General features: G+C 47.1%; 1 protein-coding gene and 1 long non-coding RNA gene across 2 annotated transcripts in view; one reads left to right on the forward strand and one right to left on the reverse strand.

The window, feature by feature from the left end:
- LOC112547336 (uncharacterized) overlaps nucleotides 1-25,598 on the reverse strand; it is a 42,902-nt gene that overhangs the window by 9,435 nt on the left and 7,869 nt on the right. The window lies entirely within an intron of this gene.
- OCSTAMP (osteoclast stimulatory transmembrane protein) lies at nucleotides 830-8,023 on the forward strand. The gene is given in 2 exon segments (XM_006132263.5): nucleotides 830-2,102; nucleotides 6,383-8,023. Coding segments are annotated over 2 exon segments (1,617 nt in total). The 5' UTR covers nucleotides 830-836; the 3' UTR covers nucleotides 6,734-8,023.

Below are 25,598 nucleotides of genomic sequence, written 5' to 3' on the forward strand. Positions count from 1 at the left end.
GAATAGTGGTGGAGGTTCTGGTTTGGTTTGAGTGACAGGAAGTTAGGCATTGCCAGACTGATCAGACCTAAGGTCCACCTAGCCCAGTATCCTGATCAGCACCAGATGCCTTAGAGGAAGGTGTAAGAACCCTAAAGCAGGCAGACATGGGACATTGGATCTCATCCTGATTTCTAATAGTGAGATATTGGCTTACAACTAAAGCATGAAGGTTTAATATCCCTCCCCAAATGTTTATTGTCATTTTATTATGATTATTATAACTCTATGTAGTCCTAGAATTGTCCAGGCATCCTTTCTGGAATCTTTAAAAATTCTTAGCCTTAATAGCTTCATGTTCATGTTGTGTGAAACAATATTTCCCTGTATCAGGTTGCAATTTTCCCCTATTAATTTCACGGAATGTCCCCTTGTCCTTGTGGCATGAGAGAGGGAGAAGAGAAGCTCCCAATTTGATTTCTCTAAATCCTGGTCAAATATCTACTCCTGGTGGAGCTTAATCTATTTCTATTAATCATAATAACTGTAGGGTTGATATTATAATAGTTATTATATTGTGCATGGTGGTACTGCCTAGGTCCCACCATGCAAGGTGCTGCACATATTCAGAACAAAAAGATGAAAGAAACACTGAGAAATTTTGAACTTTGAAGAAACACTTTCCTTGCTATCTGAAAGAAATTCTATGTCCCATGTGCTTAGTTCAGCAGAGCCACCACAGAGGAACAGAAGTGAGAGACAAGATGTGTTCAGGGAAGGAAGAGCACAAAAAAGACCTGTTAGTGCATCACACCCACCCGCCAAAAGAAGACATCTGCTAGTAGTCACCCATATGTATGATAATGCCCAGGAAAAATAAGTCAGCAAGTGCTTTTCTTTCTTGTCCCATTTCTATTAGTAACTTTGTAGTGCATAAGGAGTGGCTTTCACAGCTTGGTGAATGTTACTCTGCTTCATCTGACAATCACTGTTTTGACACAATCTTTTGGCTTGTATCAATGCATTTCTCTATTGAGGCTGCTAAATATGGACTGGCTTTTGCTTGGTATAGGTCAAGAGTCTGGATCTATTGCCAGGACAATCTGCTTCCAAAAATACAAGAAATAATGTTACATGCATGGTCTACCTATTCGAAGCCAGTGCCTTCAAGCTGCGGCGAGCTCCTGGCTTTATTTCTGCAGTGTTGCTGCATTGCCGGACTGACAGGTGGCCTCTTCTACAACTGGATGTTCTCCTCACTAGAATATCCATATCACCTCTCCTCTGCAATTGCCGTTTCCTTCAGTGTGCTGTTTCTGCTGGCTCTCTTCTTGGTGCACCCTCTTCGCTGCATGTTCACCATGATCGTACCTACACTGGGCACGAAGCAAGGCCAGCGGCTGCTCTTGTCCACCTGCTTTATGATCGTGGCAGTTAACGTTATACCCAACATCCTAGACAACATTAAGAGCCTACTGCAGGTTATTAAGTGCGTTTGCGAGAATTCCTCCAACAGCCTTTTGAACTCAACCGCTCTGCTGGGAACTGCTTCCAGGCAGTTTGGGCACCATATCAAAAAGGTCGTCGACAACATGGCAAGTAACTCCCTGACGCCTAAGAATGGACATTTTCAGTTCTCTATGAATAATAGTAACTCCTTGGTGAGGGAGCAAGTACTCATTGCTAGTGAGAAGATCAAGGAAGAGTTCTCTGCTGTGGAACTGTTGGTCAGACAGGCTGTGCTGGTAGCCAACAGGGTGGCTGCTGGCTTCTTTCTGCTCTGTCTCCTGTGGGAGTCCGGGTGGTACTTGAAGCGCTATCTCACAGACCTCCGCTTTGACAACATTTACATCACCAAAAAGCTGGAGCGCTTAGCTGCGGACAATAACACAGCCCCTCTGCTGACATGCTCACCCAAAATACGGATCCACTCTGCCGGCTTGAAGCTGTCCCGGGAGGAAATGATGGGGTGCCTGATGCGCATGGTGCTCCTCTCTTTGACTCTGATGCTGACAGTTGCGATCCTAGCAATGGATTACATCACCTTCCACTTGGCAGACACGGCTGTGAAAGAGGTGGCTCTGTTCCCCATGGTGCCCATCATGATTAGCATTAAACACGATGTAAGTAGGTCTTTCAATCCAGGAATGCCCAGCTTTTCTCATCAGCCAAAGTAACACTTGTCTGAGCTGTTCTGTGGCCAGCCGTGCAGACAGAATGGAGGCAAGACAGGGCCATCTGTGCACATGGAGGGTCTCTACTCACAGAGCCTGCTTCTAGCACCTATTATTATACAGGAAGTTCCCATCTTTGGCTGTGTTCCAAACTTCTGTTTGTAAGTCAGGTGTTTGGAACTCAGAACGCATTGTCCTATAGAAACCATGTTATAAATGGTGGTTAGGTTCCCAGGTGAGCCCGCAAAAGACTATTTAACCCATAAGGTAGCCGAAATGCTCTTTATTTACAATGAAAAATAGTAGAAGTGGTTTTTTATTTAGCTTTGAATGCTGGTGCTTCAGGTTTAATCAGAGGAGGAGGAGGAGGAGGTAGGTGGAGATTCTGAAGGGGACTTCCAGGCATCCCCCGGCTGCCTCCCCTCACAGGCTCTGTGCTGGCTCCAGGAGGTGGCACCTGGTGTGAGCGCAGGCTGGGTGCTGCCTGTGGTTGGAGAGAAGCAGCGGTTCCCCCTTCAAAGAGCCACATCTTTCCAGCCACGGGCTCTGTGACCACCCCCTGATCCTCCGGAGTCCTCTGGAGTCCTCTGGCCACCACCCGTGCCTCTTGCCTGCCCCCCTGAGGCTGCAGGTGAGCTCTTGTCTGTGTGTGCGGCTGTTCACAAGGCGGGTGTTTGTAACTTGGGGTGGGCCTGTATAGGGCAACACTGGGATCTCTCCTGTGTGCCCACCACTCCCACTTGCATCACCAGCAGCCAAAGCTAGTCAACAACCTGAAAGAGCAGGGTCCCTAGTACACTCACTCCTGCTGTGGGGGTCGTTGCTGCATCCCATGTGCTGCAGTAACAAATAAAGGAGAAAACTAGTCCAGGTTTGAGTTTAAGTCCACAGGGCCAGCAAAGAAGTCATCGGTCAAGCAGCTGTGGTGGGGATGAGAATTTTCACCTTTAAAGCAGCTGTTCTTGTAAGGGGTTGCCCATTTCAGGGATTTTGGGGTGGGAGGGGGGTTGAATCCAAGAGACTCAGTCGCCCAGTGTCAGCCATTCAGGGCAGGAGCTTCTCGTGCCCTCATGCCAGAACGGGAGAGTCAGGCAAGCACCTTGAATCACTTTCCTCTCCTCTGTGTGAGCAGGGCAACCACATAACAAGACCAGACCCTGATAATATTGGGACAGCTGGTCCCCCTATGTGCAAGGCTACCTGCATTGTGAGTCAAACAGCAGGGAAGGAAGGAAACCAGTTTCTAGGGTCAGTAACCCCACTCCTGCGCAGGTGGGCAAGGAATGGATGAGTGAGGGCACAGAATGGGCAGAGCCCTGGTCTCTCTCATACCATTTGCTCTGACGGCCTGTGGGTATAGTAGCAAGGAATTAGAGAGCAAACTGTGATTCCAACTGGAGAGAGACAATTTGGCCCTTAGAAAGCACCACAGATACTCTGCAGTGTAATGAAGTGCTGGAATGTCCCCGACATCCTGTATAGCCTGCCTCCAGTCAGGGACAAGTGGCTTTTGGGGGCAAGAGGAAAGTGATTTCTCAAAAAAAAGAATGGGGCATTTCCCATCTCTTCCCTGATTGCACCGACTGAATCATAGCTCCTAAGACCCACACATATGACTCTTATAGGTCAGTTTTACCCGGAAATATTTACACATAATTCTGGGATGTGTTAGCAGGAGTGTTGTAGGTAAGGACTTATCTCCACTAGGAAATGATTTCAAAACAACGCATTTAGAAATAGCATGTTCCCACTATGGGGAAGCCCCAGGAAGCACTGAAGAATAATTACTTTGAATGACTCTGGGGAGTAGGTTTCTTTTTTAAATAGCAGCAGCAAAGCGCTCACACTACTGCTATTTTGAAATATCTATTTCGAAATAAGCGATATTCCTCGTGGAAAGCAGGAGTTATTATTTTGAAATAATGGGCTTGGTCGTGTGGATGCTCCGTTTGTTATTTTGAAATAACTCCCTAGTCTAGACCAGGGCTAAGACACAAGAAGCAATTCTGCTCTATTCCATGCCGATTGGGCCTCAGCTGGAATAGCGTGTCCAGGTCTGGGCACCACATTTCAGAAAAGCTGTGGATAAATTGGAAAAAGTCCAGAGAAGAGCATCAAAAATTATTAAAGGTCTATAAAACATGACACATAAGCAGCGCTGTGCCTAGGGGCGGTGTGGGTCCCCCCTCCCGCACCTAAAGCCCATCCCCACCCCACCTCTTCCTGCCCCCGTTCTGCCGTGACCCGCCCCCACTCCACTCCTTCCTCCAAGCTCTGCTCCTGCTTTGCCCCAACCCTGTTTCTTCCCACCCACGCTCTACCCCCTTCCTTCCCATTGCACCAGTTCCCCCAAGTCCCCCTCCCCAAGCTACAGATTAGCGGGGGCCTGGTGCTGGCAGCAAGCGGGAGCCTGGTGCTGGCAGCAAGGGTCGGGACCCTGCAATCATTGCGGTGGTGGGAAGTGGAGTGATCTGGCCCCAGCCCGCTCTGCTTCCCCGAGGGACGCAGCTGGTGGGCAGGGCGCACCGTTTGCCACTGCTGCCAGTGAAGTGGAGCCACCAGCTGGCGATGGCGACCCAGAGCAGGCTAGGGCTGAGTTGCTGCTGGTGCCAACCTGCCCTAGTAATTGCCTAGGCCACCATGAGCCCTGCAGGATCCCCCAAAGTGCGGGCCTGGAGTGGCTGCCCCAAACTGTCCAATGGATGGAACCACTCTGCGTGCAAGGGAAGATTGAAAGAACTGGGTTTGTTCAGTCTGGAGAAGAGAAGATAGAGAGGGGAAACAAAAACAGCTTTCAAGGATATCAAAGAATGTTACAAGGAGGAGGGAGAAAAACTGCAGAAAGGGAGGTTTAAGGTTGGACATTAGGAAAAAGTTCCTAACTGTCAGGGTGGTTAAGCACTGGAATAAATTGCCTAGGGAGGTTGTGGAATCTCCATCATTGGAGATTTTAAAGATTTTTCCCTTTTATTTTTATTAACCCTTTCCTGTTTTGTGTTCTAGTTAATGCCCAGTTGCTTTTTAATTGCCAATCGGGACCTAGGAAAGCATGAATATCTTTTTTTGACTCTCTCCCTGTTCAATATATTTTTAACCCTTTATCTATTTTCATTTTTTTAAGCTTTCCTATTTAATTAGTTGCTCCTTCGCTTTCTTTTTTTGGGATGTTCTAGAAGCAAGTGTAATCCTCCCATAAGACACCTGACTGGGCAAATCTACACTTCTTTTTAGCCACTACTGGCGAGCAACTTATATCCAGAAACCTGTGGAATAAGGAATAATTTAATCTTAATGCTAGAGACTGCGGACTGCAGAAGAGTGTCAGTTTTTTCTGAATCGTATCAATAGAGTCCTGCAAATCCGTGGATATCTGCTTTATAGCCGCAGGTATCCACATCTGCAGATGTAGATGCAGATATCCATAGCTCATTTTTGCACGAACAGATGCAGATGCAAATTTTGTATCTAGAATCCTTCAAATTTGTGGATCACTGCTTTGTATCCGTGGGTATCTGCAGCCAATGCGGCTATCCGCAGCTCATATTTGCGGATATGGATGCAGATACAGATACAAATTTTGTATCTGCGCAGGGCTCTGCTTATCAACTCAAACAATTTATTCCTATTATGATTATTGTAGCAGCAGCTACATCTTCAGTCAGGATCCTGACACACTGTCCTATGCAGTGTATGTCCATGTAAATGTATTAACACTCTCAGTTAGGGTGTGTCTAGACTACAGGGTTTTGTCGACAAAAGTGGACTTTTGTTGACAAAACTATACCTGCGTCCACACTGCCTTTGAGTTATGTCAACATAACGTTGACAAAACTCAGCAGTATTGTCGATGCATGTAAACCTCATTCTACGAGGAATAACGCCTTTTGTTGACAGAGTTCTGTCGATAGAAGGCGTTATTGCATCTACACTGTCCTTTGCGACCTCACTGTTATGTCGACAAAGCAGCTTGCTTTGTCGACAGAACTGGCTGTAGTTTAGACGCTCTTTGTCGACAGAAGCTTTGTCGACAGTATCTGTCGACAAAACTTCTGTCGACATAACCCTGTAGTCTAGACGTACCCTTACAGTCTGAAACCTACTTCCCAAATGGGTAGAAAATTTACTTGTGATACTTACCTTGCTGAAATGCTATTTTTTGTACTTGTTAGATTATGGTTGATTTTTTTTCTCCCATCTTCACATTGAATCTTTTGTTTTATTTGTTTCAGGCCAAACTAAACATTCTGCCCTTTTTCTCGAAACTTTTCAATGGAGCCTTTTCTGGAGAACACTCTTTTGCAAACTTTGAAAGAACTTACGAGCAGAATCTGACCTTCGTCTCTGCCGATTGCACCATGAAACTGCCAACCCCTCCAAACAACTTTGTGACTCTTGCTGTCGGACTGCTCTATTGCATCATCTATGCCCTGACATTTCTGGAAGCCTACGCACAACGTTTGTGCCGAAAAATCTCCAACTCCTTCTTCCAGGGGCGAGAAGAGCAGAGAGTTCAGCACCTCTATAGGGAGCTATTAAGGAAACACAACAGGAAGATGTAGAAACTGCAGCACAAGCTGTAAATAATCATGCATGCTGGCATGGTATTGCAACACTAACAGATGCTGCTTGTCTGAGGGCAAACTTGAACTTGGAACCTCTGGAATGTAATGCGTGAGCTGCTATTCTGGTGAGCAGAAAGAAAGAGGGCTGGTAGCTAAGGCTGCAGAGTAGATGTGTTATTCTCTCTGTAAGTGGTCTCAGTGCACGACACCCAGCAGGTGTATGGGTTGCAGTATGACAAAAGATGACAGGGATGCTTAAGGAACTATGCCACAACTATCCTTTTTGGATAGTTCATGCTGGGTTTTGTCTTCAGCATCAGGGGAAATATGTGCACAAAGCCACAGATATCTCAAAATCAAGGGTTTTGTATTTTGCTTTAGTGTTGCAAAAATGTCTGGGCTTTATGCTTTTTGCTCAGCTATGCCCAAAATGGTCCCATTATTAGCAAACCCTTCAATATGTTCAAGATTTCCAATGTTCTTCTGATGTAGAGCAAATTTGGCCTCAAAACATGCAAAAAATGTAAACAACTTTGCATATTTTCATGTAAAAACCATAAAGTCACAAAATTGTCAAGAAATGCATGAGTTGACTCCAACGTAACTTGTCCTGGAATTAAATTTTGCCGAAAAGATAAGGCTCTTTTTTCCCAGCCCTAGCCAGAATGTGTTTGTATAGCGCTATATGTGTCACTTGTGCTATTAAATGTTATACATTTTGAGTGAGAGAAATTGCTTAAAACCTTGTTGATCCCCGTGGAGAAATATGTAACTGCCTGTCCAATGACTGTCATGCATGGAATGGCCTGGATATTGCCTGGTACAGTCTATTTGTCACTCTGCGTGATATAACCCATGGCCATTCAGTGTCTCCTTCTGGGCCATATAGGGAGGTTAATGAGCCTTTTACAGCCCCAGTTAACTCATGTCGCTCAGGCAATAGACATGCCGTTACCAAGCACCACAAGGTACGTCAGCACTGCCTGTTGGAGTGAGATGCCCAGTGCAGTTCAACAGACTTGGGCTAGCCTGGCTCATGCTAGCACTCTAAAAATGGTAGGGTAGGCGACTCTTTGATGTTGCACCTTGGGGTGGAGCTTAGATGCTGAAGCCCATCTCCTTCATGGCCTAAACCACAACTTCACTGCGCTGTCTCTACCACTGCTTTTAGAATGCCCACGCAAACTCCTCTCGCTCGAGTCTGTTGACTCTGGGGGAAGGGTTCAGACCTACAGTAAGGCTACGTCTACACTGCGGGTGTTTTGCGGAAGAGGAAATGCAAATGGAGCTCTCATTTGAATATCTCGTGCTGTCATTCGCATATCTTCTTCCAATCCTTTTTGCAGAAGAGGTTTTTGTGATTAAAAGCCCTGTGTAGATGAGGCCACTTGTTGGAAAAATAACCCTTTTGTGCATGAGCCTATAAACCTCATTTTTTGAAGAAAAAGGGCTCTTGCGCAAAAGGTTTTTTTTTCCAACAAATGGCCCCGTCTACATGGGGCTTTTTGTCGCAAAAAGCTCTTCAGCAAAAAGGATCGGAAGAAGATATGCAAAGGAGAGCGTGAGATATGCACACGAGCGCTCCATTTGCATTTCCTCTTCTGCAAAACACCTGCAGTGTAGTTGTAGCCAAAGAATGCTGAAAGCATGCAGTGAGAAATTTTGCTTCACTCTGACATAGTTTGTCAAATTACTTGGTAGTAAACATTCAGTGAGTATAAGTAATGAGGCATAAAGATCAAGATGGTTACAAGAAAAATAAATTTGCGTTACTGTTTTATCTAATTCGCTTTGGCTAAATGGAGGTGTCTGAATAACTATTTGAGATAATGAAATGGCATATTTGTCACGTTAAATATTTTGCACTGTCCATGAAAGGGCTGGGCAGCATAAGGCAAACATTTCTAGAGTAAAATCTGGGACTGGGAGTGTGTTAGGTTCAGCCTGCAATATAATCTAGGCTGGCGAGAGCCAGAGTGTTACCCAAGTGTGACTGACAGGCTGCAGCTACACAGAGCCCCTTAGGGGCAACTTGCATTCTAGATGGCTGTTTGTGAGTGGCCAAGATGGGAGCTACTTAGACAAGACAGTGTAAGGCAGCCAAGCTTGTAGGGCAGAGGTGACACAGCTACTCATCAATTTGGATTATGCTGTCACAAAGGCTCATTACAAAATGCGGTGTAGACACAGACTGGCCACGTCTACCCTGCAGGCTTCTTGCACAAGAAGCTTTTTGTGGAAGAGAGCTTCCGCAAAAACTTCTTACGCAAGAGTGAATCCACACTGCAAAAGCACCTTGGAAAAGCGCTGTGCTTTTGCTCAAAAGAGCGTCCAGACTGCATGATGCTCTCTCACAAGAAAGTGCTGATGCCATTCACAGAATGGCCACGAGGGCACCTGTGCTTCTTCTGATAGGCTGTTTTTGCGCAACCCCCTGTTTCCCATGCACACATAACTGCCCATAAATGCCTGGTGATAGGGGAAGGAGACGAGCACAGAACGGGACAGTCAGTCTATTACATCTTCCCTGAGCTGAACGATTAAATCTGACCCCTCTGCCTTTCCCCTTCTGAACTTTGCAGCGTGGCATTAAGGAAGCAGGGAAAGAATGGACACTGGGGTGTGTGTGGATATCACACACTAGTGGATACAGTATTTAAAATCCTCGTTCCCCTGGTTGCTCATATGGGCACCTCTGCTGCACATATTACCCAGTACCATGCACAACTAGAAATAAATCTGATCCTCTATCATTTCTTGCCTGGATATTTTGCCTGAGTGGATTAGCCTGATGGCACTTTTTGCAGGCAAGTTTGGGATTTCTCTGATGTGTAGAATGGTATCCACGTGGTGCTAAGCATTAAGCATCCTTAGACAGTGCTAGATCGTGGCTGCATGTGCAGCAGCTATCAGTTGGAAAAATGTTGTCATGGGAATATTGTGTGATAAATGGGATGAGTTATCTGTTTTCTAAAAACACACTTATTCCATCTAAGAAAGCTTGACGTAAAAATATCCTAAAAATGTGACTGAGATCGCTCACTTCAAAAATCTTCAAAACCATAATATATAGTTAGTTTCATACCTATTGCCCCTGCTAGGATATAGCAGCACTAGAATACATCTAGCTCCCATGAGGGTTAGGCTATCTATTAGGGTGTGATTATTTTGACAATCATCGTAATTATGAGCTTCAGGGGGTAACCGAGTTAATCGCTTACAGAAAAAAAAAGAAAAAATGGTCTGGTCGTACTTTGTAGACTAACAAAACATGTAGACGGTATCATGAGCATTCATGGGCACAGCCCACTTCTTCAGATGACTGGAGTTATGAGTAGGGGATATGAAAACTCGAAATAAACAGGAGAAGGGAAAGGGGGGGAGGGACGGCGGGAGGAAGAGAATGATGCTCTGTCTCTCACCCCCCCTTCCTGTTTTTTCTTTAAGTATCTGGAGAATGGGTGCTAAACCTAAGCAGATAAAGCTCAAAGTCCATAGATAGATTGCTAAGACAGGAATTATGATTAGATTTTAGAGAGTTTCTCAGTAATGACAGCTGAGTACACCAGCTTTACTCTGGAAAATTAGCTTAGCCCATTCCCACTTAGCCAGATGAGTCTTTGCCACTCATCCTCAATGGAAGACTTGGAAAAAAGTGACTAATAATAATACATAGTATCATGAGCTTTTGTGGGTAAAACCAGCTTCATCAGATGAGTTGGAGTATAGTTCTGTTGGAAATAACAGAACCAGGGTATATATAACAGCAGAAGAAATATCTGTCAGTTGTAGGACCCATGTTAACAAGGCTAATTAAGTGGGCTGGATATGTCCCATTCATAGATTTTGATGTGAAAATGTGGATGTTAAAGGTAGAAGAGATTGGTTTTGTAATGCGACAACTAGTTAATGTCTTTATTCAAGTCCAGGGTAACAGTGTCAAACTCGTAAACAAATTCCAGTTCTACAGTCTCTCTCTGCAATGATTGCATTACCAGACAGGTTAAAAATATTCTCCTACAGATTTGTATGTCTTACATTATCCCTGCAACAAACCCTATTGCCAACTCTGTCCACATATCTATACAAGTGACACCATCCCAGGAGCTAACCACCCAAGTCACAACCTCAGGGCTCATACAACTGCACACCCTCTCATGTGATACATGCTATCAAGTGCCAGCACTGCCCCTCTGCAGAGCCAGCCCAAGCTACGGGCTGACTGGGCTACCGCCCGGGGTGCCCCATTGTAGGGGTGCCGTGCAGGGCTGCCGGACCGGGCAGGAGTGGGGCTGTGCAGGCGCCAGGCGCCCTGAGTGGGGCGGCACTTCCAGGGGCGGTGCTGCGCTCCCAGGGCCGGGGCACACTCATGGCTTGGGCCAGCCCTGCCCCTCTTCCATGTATACTGACCAAACTGGACAGTCTCTGTGACAAAGGATGAATGGACACAAATCAGACATCAGAAATGGTAACTCACCTCGTCTGATGAAGTTGTTTAACCTATGGAAGTTCATGGATCTATATATTTTTGTTAATCCCTAAGGTGCCACCAGACTTTTCTCATTGTTTTTAAAGTTACAGACTAACACGGCTGCTCCTCTGAGACTTGGAAAAAAAGAAAACATAGATAAGAGCAATTCAACACTGTAAAATAAAAAAAATGTAGCACTATCTGGGAAGAGGGCACTTGAGGGTTTGTTATGAATATTTTTTAAAAGAACCTAAGGGCCTCTAATCCTTTGTTTCAGTTCAAGCTAAGGCTGCTGTAAGCTTTGAATTTCACCCACTCTTTTCATTATGCTGCTGGAGATGTGAGAGTGAGAGATGTGCAGAGTAGGAGGCCAATATTAGAGGCAGATGACAATGGGGAATAATTAATTGTCAGGGCTGAATGACGCCGTGTGGGCAGATTCCGTTGTTTGTGTTGGGCATGTTTGTAGAGCATCTGAAAGTGACTGTGAGCAGGAGCTCAGAGTGTCACTTCGGAAAATGTACTGAGGCGTGACATTTCAAAGGGAGGTTTAAAAAATGCTGATCTCCCACTGAGATCTCCTGGAGAGCCGCTGCTTCAAAGCTGATCCTCTCAGCAAGGTGATCAGGGTATCACTAGCAATCTGAAAGGTGGCTGTGGGCTGCTTTCCAACTCCCACTTGCCACGTATAATATAGACAGACACACACATTCCTGAGGTGTGTGTTGTGTACAGCCTCTTTAAATACTCTGTGACTGCTCCTAGTGGTACCCACTGTGTTTTATGTCTTAAAAAGCCATTGGAAACCTGCCAGAGCTGTACACAGCTAGGTGTGACATTTTTGTGTGTAAAAGTTTCAGAGGGGTAGGCGAGTTAGTCTGTAACAGGAAAAACTTAAAAAACAACCAATAGTCTGGTAGCACTTTAAAGACTAACAAAACATGTCGATGGCATCATGAGTATTAGTGGGCACAGCCCATTTCTTCAGATGACCGGAGTGTTGGAAGACCAAACCCAAGAATAAATAGGGGAAGGAGGGAGGGATGGGGAGGGGAGGAAAAAAATTGGAGGTGGGGGGAAGAGGACATTGGATAGATAAGTTTCAAACCATTAGTTTGTACTAGGAAAGGAAGAGTACTAACATCAGATTCTACACAGACATCAAGAACCACTGGCACCTTCATTGGTTGGTTGGTTGATAATGTGCGAGCCATTCAGATATTGTGATTTAGACCATTTGCATGAGAGTTAAACTTGTGAATGAAGTGGAGTTCCAGTCCTTCTCTGTGTATTTGGCTTGTGGAATTGGTCTGAAACAAAACTGAAACTTGTAGATCCCTTAATGAGTGTCCAGGGAAAGTAAAGTGTTCCCCAACAGGTTTTTGTGTGTTGCCTTTTCAGATATCTGATTTGTGTCCATCAATTCTTTCCTGTAGGGACTGTCCAGTTTGTCCAAAATATATTGCAGTGGGGTGTTACATTACTGGATGTGCAGTTGAATGAGCCTCTGATTTGCTGGCTGATGTGGTTAAGTCCAGTTTAACTCTCATGCTAATGGTCTAAATCGCGATATCCGGATGGCTCACACATTATCAACCAACCAAACAATGAAGGTGCCAATCAGGGGTGGATGAGAGTGCCGCGGGGCCCAGGGCAGCGCAGCGGGGCCCTGGGCAGCAAAATTTTGCGGGGCCCCCCCCTTTGACAGCGCATGCGCCGTGGTGCCAAGGCGCATGTGTGGAGCCTCGGGAAGCACAGGGCCCGGGGCAGCCGCCCCGCTCGCCCTGCCCTAAATCCGCCGCTGGTGCCTCTCTGGAGATATTTAAGAACAGGTTAGATAGACATCTGTCAGGGATGGTGTAGACGGAGCTTGGTCCTGCCTTGAGGGCGGGGGGCTGGACTCGATGACCTCTTGAGGTCCCTTCCAGTCCTATTATTCTATGATTCTATGATTCTATGGTTCTTGATGTCTGTGTAGAATCTGCGGGTTAGCACTCTTCCTTTCCTAGTGCAAACTCGTGATTTTAAGCAGCCCCTTTTAACTATTTAGTCTTTAAGGTGCTAATAGACTATTTGTTGTTTTTTAGGTTTTTCCTGTTATAGACTGGTTTGGCTATCCCTTTGAAACTTATCTACCCAATGTCCTCTTCTCCCCCCTCCTCTCTCCAATTTTTTTCCTTCCCTTATTTATTCTTGGTTCTGGACATCCAACACTCTGGTCATCTGAAGAAGTGGGCTGTTCCCACATAAGAACATAAGAACGGCCGTACTGGGTCAGACCAAAGGTCCATCTAGCCCAATATCCTGTCTGCTGACAGTGGCCACCACCAGTTGCCCCAGAGAGGGTGGATCAAAGACAACGATCAAGCGATTTGTCTCCTGCCATCTCTTTCCAGCCTCTGACAAATAGAGGCCAGGGACACCAATTCTATCCCCTGGCTAATAGCCTTTTATGGACCTAACCTCCAGGAAATTATCTAGCTTCTCTTTAAACTCTGTTATAGTCCTAGCCTTCACAGCCTCCTCTGGCAAGGAGTTCCACAGGTTGACTACATGCTGTGTGAAGAAGAACTTTCTTTTATTAGTTTTAAACCTGCTACCCATTAATTTCATTTGGGCTGTGTCTACACTGGCATCCCTTCCGGAAAAGGGATGCTAATGTAGCACATCGCAATTGCAAATTCCGCGGGGGATTTAAATATCCCCCACGGGATTTGCATTTACATGGCTGCCGCTTTTTTCCGGCTTGGGGAAAAGCCGGAGAAAAGCGCCAGTCTAGACGTTATTCTCCGGAAAATAAAGCTTTTTCCGGAGGATTTCTTATTCCTACTTGAAATTTGCAATTGTGATGTGCTACATTAGCATCCCTTTTCCGAAAGGGATGCCAGTGTAGACACAGCCTTGGTGTCCTCTAGTTCTTCTATTTAGGGAACTAATAAATAACTTTTCTTTATCGGCCCTCTCCACACCACTAATGATTTTATAGACCTCTATCATATCCCTCCTCAGTCTCCTCTTTTCTAAACTGAAAAGTCCCAGTTGCTTTAACCATTCCTCATATGGGACCCGTTCCAAACCCCTAATCATTTTAGTTGCCCTTTTCTGAACCCTTTGCAAGACCAAAATATCTTTTTTGAGGTGAGGAGACCACGTCTATACACAGTATTCAAGATGTGGGCGTACCATAGTTTCATACAGGGCAGTAAGATATTCTGTGTCTTATTTTCTATCCCTTTCTTAATAATTCCTAGCATCCTGTTTGTCTTTTTGACCGCCGCTGTGCACTGTGTGGAAGTTTTCAGAGAACTCTCCACGATACCTCCAAGATCTCTTTCCTGATATGTCATAGCCAAATTAGCCTCCATCATACTGTACGTATAGTTGGGGTTATTTTTCCCGATGTGCATTACTTTACACTTATCCACATTAAATTTAATTTGCCATTTTGTTGCCCAATCACTCAGTTTGGTGAGATCTTTTTGGAGTCACAAAAGTTCATTATACCATTTACATGTTTTTTTTAGTCTTTAAAGTGCTACCAGACTATTTGTTTTATTTCTGTGTGTAGTAGTAAATAGGGTTATTTGGACTCCACTGTACCTATGTGATGTGTTCCTATTATATTTCTCATGTAGAACAAAAGACATATCAGGGGACATTTCTAAGGCACAGATAGCAGTTAGGCTGGTAACGGCCAATGGCTTTCAATAGAAATTAGGCACCTAACTCATTTGTGCATTTGCAAATCTTACCTATAACCCCCCACAGGGCACTTATGCCACATAACAGAGTCATTAGCACAGCTGGGGTTGCTAGACAGGTGATGCAGAGTGTTAAAAAGAACCAGACACATCTTCACGCATGGCAACCAGTCTTGGCATACAAAACTGGGCCTATAATTTTGTGGCTACAAGTTCAGTGAGTGTCTTTTTTCACCGTTGGTGAAGTGGAAAGTTGGATTTCCACATGCAAATTGGGTAAGGTTGTTTGCGCAGCTGCAGATTCCATGCACTAATCCTTGATGATTCGTACAAATATTTAATTGCATGCCAGATGAAAAAGTGTCGGGTGCAAAAAGGTAGATGCAGCTTTCGAGACCGTTTTTCAAAAAATTGGCTCACATAATCTAGTTTATTTCCCATGGGGCCTTGTAGGAGTCCCATTAGCGTGGTTTGTAATTAAGAAGAGATTCCAGGCTAGCAGGTGATGGGGAGGTGATCAATTCTTATTATAATGTTTCCCACTCTGATACATCAATGACTCTTGAAACTGGAATAATATGGCAACCAATAGTTCTCTGGTTTTAGAGTACGCTAGGGTCACGTCTACTTTTTTTTAATGATTTAGGCTGTGTACCTCTTTCCAAATAATGTAGTCTATTGTGTACTCCTGAGACAGAGTTATAACATACCTATGATTAGATTGCCAAGTTTTACTAAATAAAACATGCTGTCTGCCATTACAGGATTTTTCTTGTATACCCCCTGACAAGCCCTTGCATACTCTTACTGGGTACATTTACCCCAGTTTGAAAACCACTGATCTATCCAGATAGATTTTTACAGGCTACCCACTGCCATTGTATTTGTGGCTATGTCTAGACTGCACGCCTTTTCTGACAGAGGCTTTTTCTAAAGTATCTTTCGAAAAAGCCTCTGTTGAAAAAGAGTGTCTAGATTGCATTACGGGCATCAAAAAAATCGATCTGCTTTTTCAAAAAACAGCATCCAGACTGCTGGATGCGCTTTTGAAAAAAAAAAAAAAAGGCACCTGGACGTGCTTCTGGCAGGGCATGGGGGCAGCCTTTATTTCCAGGTGCTGCTGCATGCCCTTTGCAGAGATGCGTGCTTAAAGGGATGCCCCTGGACAGCCATGGCTCTGCTCCTACTTCTGGCTTGCCTACCTCCTAGAGGGAAAGCAAAGCTGCTGCAGTTCTTTCTCTGGTTGTCCTGCTTCCTCGGACACCACAGCAGTTTATTTGCAGGGTTTTTTTGCTGCTTTTTACCGTGTTTTTGGCCACGGAGCCTGAGCTGCCCCTGGTCAGGTGATGGCCCCATACTGCAGCTTCTGCTGCATCTGCATAACTCTGTCATGAATCTCCTGCCCCATATAGACCTGGACCGCACTGAGGAGACTCTCCTCCAGGCTGCAGGAGCTCTGACCTTGCCCCCAAACTCTTTTGGGGACAGGCAGATTTGGAGGCACGAGACAAGTTTGGACTGGTGGGACCGGTTCGTCATGCAACTCTGTGATGACGACCACTGGCTCCGCAACTTCTGGACGTGGAAGGCCATATTCCTGGAGCTGTGTTCCTGGATCGCCCCCTGCTCTGGAACACCAGGACACCCACCTGCAGCCCGCCATCCCCCTGCAGAAGCGGCTCGCAATCGCCCTGTGGAAGCTGGCCATCCCCGACAGCAACCGTTCTGTGGGACACCAGTTTGGTGTTGGGAGATCTAACGTCAGGGCCGTCTTGATGGAGGAAAGTCACTTTTGGGGGACAGGCCCTGCTGAGTGGGGGTGTTGAGAAAGGGGGACTGCCAGGCAAGGGCAAGGGAGAGTAGGGGATGGAGTGGCAGTTGGAGGCTGCTCCTCGGCCACCCCTGCACTGATGCGGGGGCAGGGGATGTCCTGACGAGGCCTTCCTGCTGGGGTGGTGCACAGGTGCTGATGGCGAGGAGAGGCAATTTCTGCAGCCCCGGACGGCTGCCATCCGCCAGGCTCACCAGGCTGGTGTCCAAATCCGAGAGGCCCTGAGGGAAAGATTCTCAGAAGGAGCCCACTGACTCTCCCTAGCGCCTGCTCTACCTTTCCCTCCACAACCCTCGCTCTCTTCCCTTTGAGAAGACATTGACCCGGGTTTGTTTGAAAACAGAATTTTTTTATTATTAGACACACTAGGAGTAAAGAAAATGTGCTCACTGTGTATAAAACACCTTTCTCTTGTTACCGTTGAACTGCTTATAAACAAAGTAAACCTGTCAGTCAAAAATAAAGATTTTGTAACATAACTGAAATGTCCTTTAACTGGGATGGTAGGGGGCTGAAAACCTGGAGGGGGGAGGGGGCTCAAGTAGGCCGCTGATTCCTTGATCACAGGCCACCTTCCTGCCTCCTTGCACCGCCGCGGCCTTGGGATCAGGTGGAGCAAAAGCCAGTCCTGGCCTGGGCAGGAGCGGGGGCAGCTGTTGGGCCTGTGAGGGCTCGGGAGCAGGAGGGGCTGGGGGGGGGAAGGGAGGCTGGAGGGGCTGGAGGAGAAAGGGGGGCTGGAGGAGCAAGGGCCTGGCGTGCAGGAGGAGCGGTGCCCTAGAGGGGCAGGCAAAGCAAGGACCTCCTGCATTGTGGTACAGATGACAGTGCGTTGCTGGACTAGCTCGTACAGCAGCCTGTTGCACCACTCGGCCTCTGCCACCGTCCTCTGCTGGAGGGTCCTGTTGAGGTCCCACAGGGCCACTACGTGCTCTCTCAACAGGTCCGTGTAGACATGCCAGTGCTTGTGGGTGCCACGGGTCTGGGATGGTGGTGGGGCGGCTGTGGTGCTCCCCTGTTGAGTAGAGAATCTGGCTGCGGAGGAACAGAAGAGGAGACAATCAATGTCTGTGTGCACCCCTGCTGTCCCGGGGGTATGCCGTGGCTGTCAAGGGCTCTTCTTTGCACAGGAGACCCAGGGGTGTTACATGTGACACCGTATGTGAGTTGGGCAGTGGCCTGAAAGCCTCACAGGGGCCCCACAGTGGCAATGGGACTAGATGGCCCCCCACACTGCCAACCTACCCATGTGTGGTGACCCCTCAAAGCACTCACTTGATGTTCCCTCCCAATGTCCACGGACGCCTGGGAGGCCTCTGGGGTCTGGAGGACTGGCTCCTGGGAGAGGGCCCCTGCTACCTCCTCTTCCTCCTCCTCCAGGTGCGCCTCTCCCGCCTCTCCTGCCTGGTTGTCCTCTGTCAGGTGTCGGTCCACGATGTGGTGGGATAACCCGGACTCCACCACACACAGTGGAGTCTGGGCTTCCCCACCGCCCAGGATCTGCTCCAACTCCTGGTAGTAAGGGCAGCTCTGTGGGGCTGCCCCAGAGCGGGAGCTCTGGTCCCAGGCCTTGGCATATCCCTGCTGCAGTTCTTTTACTTTGGCCCTCACTTGGTCCACAATGTGGGGGTGATGCCCTTTGTTGGCCAGTCCCTGGACCATGCACTCATAGATGCCCGCATTCCTGTGGCGTGTCTGCAGGGCCTACAGGGCTTCTTCCTGGGACCAGAGCTCCAGTAGGTTTTTAATTTCTAGCTCTGACCAGGCTGGTGCCCATCTTTTGGTGCCCCTGGGTGGGTTCTCCTCAGGAGTGGCCCTAGACAAGCTGCCGGCAACTGGCACCCTAGGTGAAATGCGCGATCAGCGCACAATCGGCACCCCCACCTCCAAAGTCCTCAACGGCTGTTTATCTTGGTACCCTAGGTGACCGCCTAGGTCGCCTGTATTGACGGGCTGCCACTGGTTCTCATCACTGTCCCGAGATGGGCCAGGGGGGCCTTGAGGCTGGGACATGGCTAGCACGGGTGCTCTGGCTAGCTTCCTGGCAGCAAGGCCTGTCTGGGTACCTGTGCTTTTAAGAGGCTGTGGCCAGGGACCACAGAGGTGCTCTACATGTGAAGGCTAGACTGCCCACCAGGGCTTCTTCCTGGAGGCCTTTTTTTTCAACAGAACTGGCTCCCTGCATCCACACATGCCTTTTTTCAACAGATCTCTGTGGAAAAAGGCGTTCTTCCTCGTAAAACGAAGTTTACCGCTGTCAACAAAACTACCGCGTTCTGTCGCCAGAACATGGAGGTAGTCTAGACGCACCCTGTGTGTCTCAGCATTACAAAATGTACACACATTTCCACTCTCTCAGCCCGTAGTAGCTGGATTTTGGGGTTGGTTTACTGTTTAAGTTTCAGGGAGGTTTCCTGGGTGTGTGTGAGGGGTGGGTAGGTGATAGTTATAGATAGGCTATTAGAAACAATTTATGTATTTGGCTGTTAAGGCAGCACTTAGTTCCAGATTCATGAGCCAGTCCCTAATAAAGTGCTTGTGTCATGCCCAGGTGTTGTGTCATGCCCAGGTGAGCCTCTCCTGAGGGGGGTGTTCCCTTGTTCCTGAGGAGCACAGCTGGAGCGGGGGGAGGGGAGGGGGAAAGGGGGACGTGTCATTATCACACAAGGATTTAGATCAAATCCCAGCAGGGCTGTTGAGGCTGAGGACCAAGTCTTTGCCTATGATTCAGTACTACCCGGGGAGATGGTGCAGTGAGCAGAGCAGGGGCCTGACAACGGTTTGTGGCCTGAGTTGCTGAGGAGATGCACTGAACCAACTGCTGCTTTTCCAAGTTTGGTTATTTCAAACCCCGTTCAGAGAATGGCCCTACCTTAACTCAGCGGTCCTGCAGGCAGAGATCACTACAGCTAAAGCTGAAGGTAAGAGGAGGCACTGAGGTCCCCGCTTTCTTCTGCGCAACCTGCACCAGAGGACAAGACGGGGCTGGGGAGACTCAATTAAATTACCGTGCTTGGTTATAATGAAGAAACTGCAACCTCTCTTTCTTCAGTGTGTCTTGATTCTTTCCTTCACTTCTCCCAACAGAATCCTCATTACGGTATTGCCATAATGGACCTTAATGAGATTAAATTGCAGACGTGAAGAGGCAGCCGGAGCCAGATTCGTCAGACTCTTTTAGCTTCTGGGGTATTTGTAACAAAAGCGTGTGCGTGGGTTTTCTTTAGTAGCCACCAAAGGAAACAGCGGCTGTAACTGTCTCCAAGGGTTTCCTGGTGCCACATCATTACCTTGTTTTATACAAGCGGCTTTTTGCCTCTGGAACAATCAAGGGCTTTGAGCCTGGTGTTTCTTTAGAAAATGCTTTAAAGCAGTGATGGGCAACTTAGGCTAGCGAGTGGGCCTCATGAGTGGCCCGTCTTCCTCTCAGTGGGCTGCAAGATTGTCAAAGGGTAGTTTTGCTAACTGTGCTTGCATGCCTGGAATTTGCGGGATGTGAAGATTGAACTCTAGCAGTGCTTCAACTGGACACAGAGGGAGGGCACGGCACTCACAATCCTGTATACAATCAGTACACACCTCACTTCATGTGCCCTCGTGTGTGTCACTTTAGTAATACTAGTAGGGAAAAAAATTAAGCGGATGGAAACCAGTGGAATCTGACTCCCTGCATATCTCATGGGCCGCATATAACCTGGGGCTGCCAGTTTCCCATCACTGCTTTAAACTCAGTCTCTCCTGTGTTTGCAAATCAAAGAAACTTCCATGCTCCCTTTGAGTAGCAGAACCTGTCTGGAGCCAATGACGGGAGCAATAGAGAAGAGAACAGAAGATTTCTTTCAAACTAGAAACCATACCACTAGCATTCTGAGGTCTACTAAGCACTTTTCCTAGTAGTCCTTGGGTTAGAATGGACCCTTCTCTTTTCAGCTAATGCCTAACAACGATATGTTTCACACAGTCCAAGTTCTTTTTGTACCTTATCATGAGGCTATGTCTGCACTGGGAAGACTTGGCTACAAAAGTGCTGTGGACATGCAAATGTTGCCCAAAGTGAAAACCGGTCAAACCAGTTTTTCTGTCTCCCATTGTTGACATGTCATGGTCATATTGCTAGGTCCCCTGTTGACAGACAGAGCAAAGCAATGTGAGTAAGCACAGTGCAGTATTGTGGGAAAGCAGAGCTGATCCCTGCACTTCTTGGCATTCCTTTTTAGCCCTGTGAGCTCTCCGGAATGAAGAATGCTGAGAAATGTCAAAGCAGCTCAGCAATCTCTCCAGCCTTCCCCCTGAAGCAGCAGTCTGCCCACTGCTGTGTTCCTAGCAGGGCAGAATAGGAATATTCCAGTGATTTGTCCTTTGTTCCCCAAATGGAGATACTGACAGATACTTCTCAGAGCTTTGAAGGGGGGAGGGGGGGCATGCCTGCAGGGCACCAGAGAACACAAAACACTGAGCACCGCCATCAGGATAGGCATTGTGGGATACTGGAGGATGCCAGTTCTCTCCACAAAACAAAGAGTAGAGTCTGCACTGGCTCTTTGTCAACAATAAAGGGAGGCGAGAAAAACAAAATTTTCACACAGAGATGGAATTTTTTTGTTGCCAAACCGGTTTTTCCCAGCAGAAGTCGCATTGTAGTGTAAACGCTCTCACTGTTTTGTCACCAAAAGGCAGGTTTTAGTGACAAAACATGCCAGTGTAGACAAGGCCTTAGTCTGAACAAATGTATAGATTCTGTCTCTGTCCCCTAACACAAGAAGGTGTAGTTGCCATAGGACCTGCAGGGGAGATTTCTGTAGAAGGGGTGAGTAGAGGATGAAGATGGTGCAATGGTCAGTTCAGAGGGTACATGGCAAGTGGAAAGTAGAGGCACAGGAAGAGAATGTATAAATTTAGAAATGGCACAAGTCTCAAAATTCAGATGTGGATTATGACACTTGACGCAAACCTAGGAGGATGTTTGGATCTATGGCGATGTTTCTCATGTGATCCATGGACCCACTCTGAGGCTATATCTACACTGCACGCTTATTTTGAAATAGCAAAGAGTGCGTCTACACAGCAAGCCCATTATTTTGAAATAATTTCAAAATAATGGGCTTCTTATTCCAACTTCTGTAACCTTCATTTCACGAGGAGTAAGGGAAGTCAGAGGGAGAGTGTTCTTCCTTCGACTCCCTGTTGTATAGACAGCTCCTAAAGCTGAGTTAAGCTACTTCGACTTGAGCTATGCAATGAACATAGCTGAAGTGGCATATCTTAACTCGACTTTAGCCTGCAGTGTAGATGTATCCTGAGAAAGCTGCTACCAGGCTGCTCCGGTTTGTTTACTTCCCAGCTCCGCAGCCACGAAGCCTCACATTGGCTGCTGTTCACTGTTTGCAGCCAAGGGGAGCTTCAGGAGGCAGCATGACTTGGACCATTTTGAGAAACACTGGTCTATGGTTTTGGTTTGATCTTATCTGTGTGTGGAGAGAGGGTAGGGTGCATGGGAGTTGGAAAAGTCAAAAAGTCTGGCAAGGTTTTCAGAGGACAAGGGAGCAGATACTAAATGATGCATTGCAGAAGAATCTTGAGAAGAGAAAAGAGAAGAGAAGAGAAGAGAAGAGAAGAGAAGAGAAGAGAAGAGAAGATCATTGCAAACACTTGTGACTCTTGGTAGCACTGCCACATCGTGTCCCTGCCAAAATTTTAGTGGCTAAACAGGGTGCCCACCACTTACTGCAAATAGAGAATTAGATATCCCTTTTGCAAGGAGGCATTAGAGTTTCAGCTCTGAAACAGACTGCATTACAAAGGGTGGGGCCCGGATAACTACAGGCATAACATAAAACTATATTTGTTCGAATCAACTTCATTTGTCTTTGCTGACGTTACATTGAGCTGCTGAGACAACAAAACCAGAAACCAACTTTAAAAGGCCTTGCTGGATGCCAACCAGCATGTTCACCGAGCTGGATCAGATCCAGGCCAAGCGTCTTTGCTGTTGTAATTTGGAGCAGCTCCATTGACCACAAGGAAGCTGTACCAGTTTCTACTAGCAGAGAGTCTGATGCCCAGGATCTGCATAAGGCTGACCTTCCTTCCTGTTATATGAACAGCAGCTACCCTCATTCTGTCAATCAGTGTCAGCTGAAGCAGCAACTTCTATTTTTCTGCCACTAAATTAGGGATGGGACCAGATCTCAAACCCAATTCACTATGTTTTTGTTCATTTCATTTGTACATTGCCCCCCCCCCCCCCCGGGTTTTATTTATCTTCCTTTGTGTTAAATGCCACCTACCAAACAGCAATATTAATTTTCAATTTTTGTCTTAACTAAAATGTAAGTATAACCTCCTTGAGCTCAAAATTTTGCTTGTAATTATATAGCTGAAGTAAAGTATGCAGGCAAGCACCATAATCTATCTGGGCATAGAATCATGCCAAGGATGGTGAGAGTTTTATCTGAGTAAGATCCAGCTCACATTCTTGCAGGAAATTGCCATTAGCTGAATGTATCCATTTTGCTCCATCATTGTACAGCTGCCCAGTTTATTTTTCACTGGTGTGCCTTGATATTACTTAACTTGCGCTGTGCATCAGCCAGAAATGCCTGGACTTCTTGGGTGTTTGGTAGAGGCTAACCAAACACCCAAGAAGAGCCTCTCTCCTTCACTTTTTTCAGCAAAAATTCCCATCTCCTTTGGCTGCAATTTACTAGGCCAGTGTTTCTCAAACTGTGCTCCGCGGAGCCCCAGGGCTCTGCGAGACATCTCCAGGGGCTCCGCAAGGTTGACAAACCGAAAACATCGATAAGTACAACACAAATAATCAGTGGATCGCTGGGGCGCCGCATAAATTTTTACGCATGTACAATTTTTGGGCTCTGGAGCCCAAAAAGTTTGAGAACCACTGCCCTAGGCCATGCAGGAGGAGACTCAGGGTATGTCTACACTACAAAGTTAATTCAAAATAACAGCAGTTATTTCAAATTAACTTTAATAGTGTCTACACAGGCAAACTGCTATTTCGAAATAAATTCGAAATAGCGGAGCCCTTATTTCGAATTTGGTAAACCTCATTCTACGAGGAGTAACACCAAATTCGAAATAGCTATTTCAAATTAAGTGCTGTGTAGACACTTAATTCGAAATAGGGGGCCTCCAGCCCTTCCCAGGGAGCCCTGGTGGCCACTCTGGGCACAACCAGGAAAGCTTACTCTCCTCTCCCCAAGCCCAGGAGCCATTAAAGGGGTAGACCCTGGCCACAGTGCCTGTGCCAGCTCCAAGCCTGGCAGCCCAGAGCCAGCAGTGGCCATGTGATCCCTGACATAGTGCTCCCAAAACATGAGTCAGCAAGCCACTGGCAGCCAGCCCTCCACCGCTCCCCAGGAGCAGTCTGCCAGCTCCTAGGAGCCTGACAGGGGCTGGAGAAGGTGGGCGCCTTCCTGGTTCAGGTTGGAGATCATGGACCTTATTCAGGTTTGGGGGGGGATGCCCCCAACGTTCATGATCTCTGCACTAGATGGAGGAACGTGGCCGTCTATGGCAGGATAGCTGCCAGCCTGGCCACCAAAGGCCACATGCGAACGCAGGAGCAAGTTAGCATGAAAGTCAAGTTGGTCTGGTGAGACCCCCCAACCCTGAGCCCTGAGCTTCCCCTCCCGCTTCTTCCCCTTGCTTCCAGCTTTCCCCCTCCCCTCTTCTACCCTCTCTCTTCCCCTCTCCCACCTCCTTTTCCCAGTCTCCCCAGAGGTTCATTCCCTCTCCCCCCAGTTTTGTTCAATAAACCCAGTTTCTATTTTTGAACATGCGTGTCTTTTATTTGACATCAGGAAGGGGGGCTAGGGAGGGGAAAGTGGAAGGATATGAGGGAGGAATGGGGCATGAGCCCCCAGTGGGGAGGACTGGGGAGGCTCTGAGGGTTCCTTGGGGTGGATGCTCTCCTTCAGGGCCTTCTGGATTCTGACAGCCCCCCCCCAATGGACCCCCCCAGATGGCAGCCTGCAGCAAGTGCAGCTGGGCTGATGGCAACAACCCCACGAGACGCACCGGCATGCCCAGGGGCAGCACTGGCTCCATGTGGTCGAGTGCTGTGGTGTCCTGAGTGCGGGCACTCAGGACACTCCAAGCCAGGACTGCTTTGCTGTCCCTCATCGAGGTAGACAAGCAAGCGGGGAACCCTGAGAACTGTCTGTCCGGGGTGGGGGCAAGGTCCCTTTAAGCACGGAGCTCAGTTAGCCTCACACAGCAGCCCCACACACTAAGTCCTAACCTGATGCCCTGCCAGCACTGGTTCCGGCCAGCCTTAATTTCGGTTCAGTGTCCACTCAGTGTGGACGCGCTATTTCGAAATAGCAAAACGCTATTTCGAAAGTTTTTGTGTATAAATGTGTTATTTCGAATTAGCTGAATTCGAATTAACTATTTCAAATTAAGTTAATTCAAAATAGTGCTGTAGTGTAGACATACCCTCAGTGATCACCTTGTTCATTCAGTCGGGTGAGTAAGGCTTTCCCCTGGCACCTAACAATGACATCTGTCCATCATGACTGTCCCTAACACAATAAATGTGTTAAAGTAACTTTCAGTTCACAATAACTTTTTTCCACTAAGGACTAACCCTAAAAACTTTGGCACTTTAAGGACTAACACATTTATGAGGGCACAAGCATTCATGACATACAACTTACTTCTGGAGATACTTGAAGAGCAAAGAAATGAAAACAAGAAAGGGATACAGAGATTTCTTTTCCTTTTCCAGCATTGGAAGAAGTGAGTTGTATCTCATGAAAGCTTATACCCTGATAGATTTGTTAGTTTTAACATTTAAAAGTGCCACCAGACTCCTTGTCTGTTTCAGCAAAAACAACTAACACGGCTACCCCTCTGGAACCT

Source organism: Pelodiscus sinensis, chromosome 17 (assembly GCF_052426305.1).
Source record: "Pelodiscus sinensis isolate ZL-2025 chromosome 17, ASM5242630v1, whole genome shotgun sequence".
Lineage (NCBI taxonomy): Eukaryota > Metazoa > Chordata > Testudines > Trionychidae > Pelodiscus > Pelodiscus sinensis.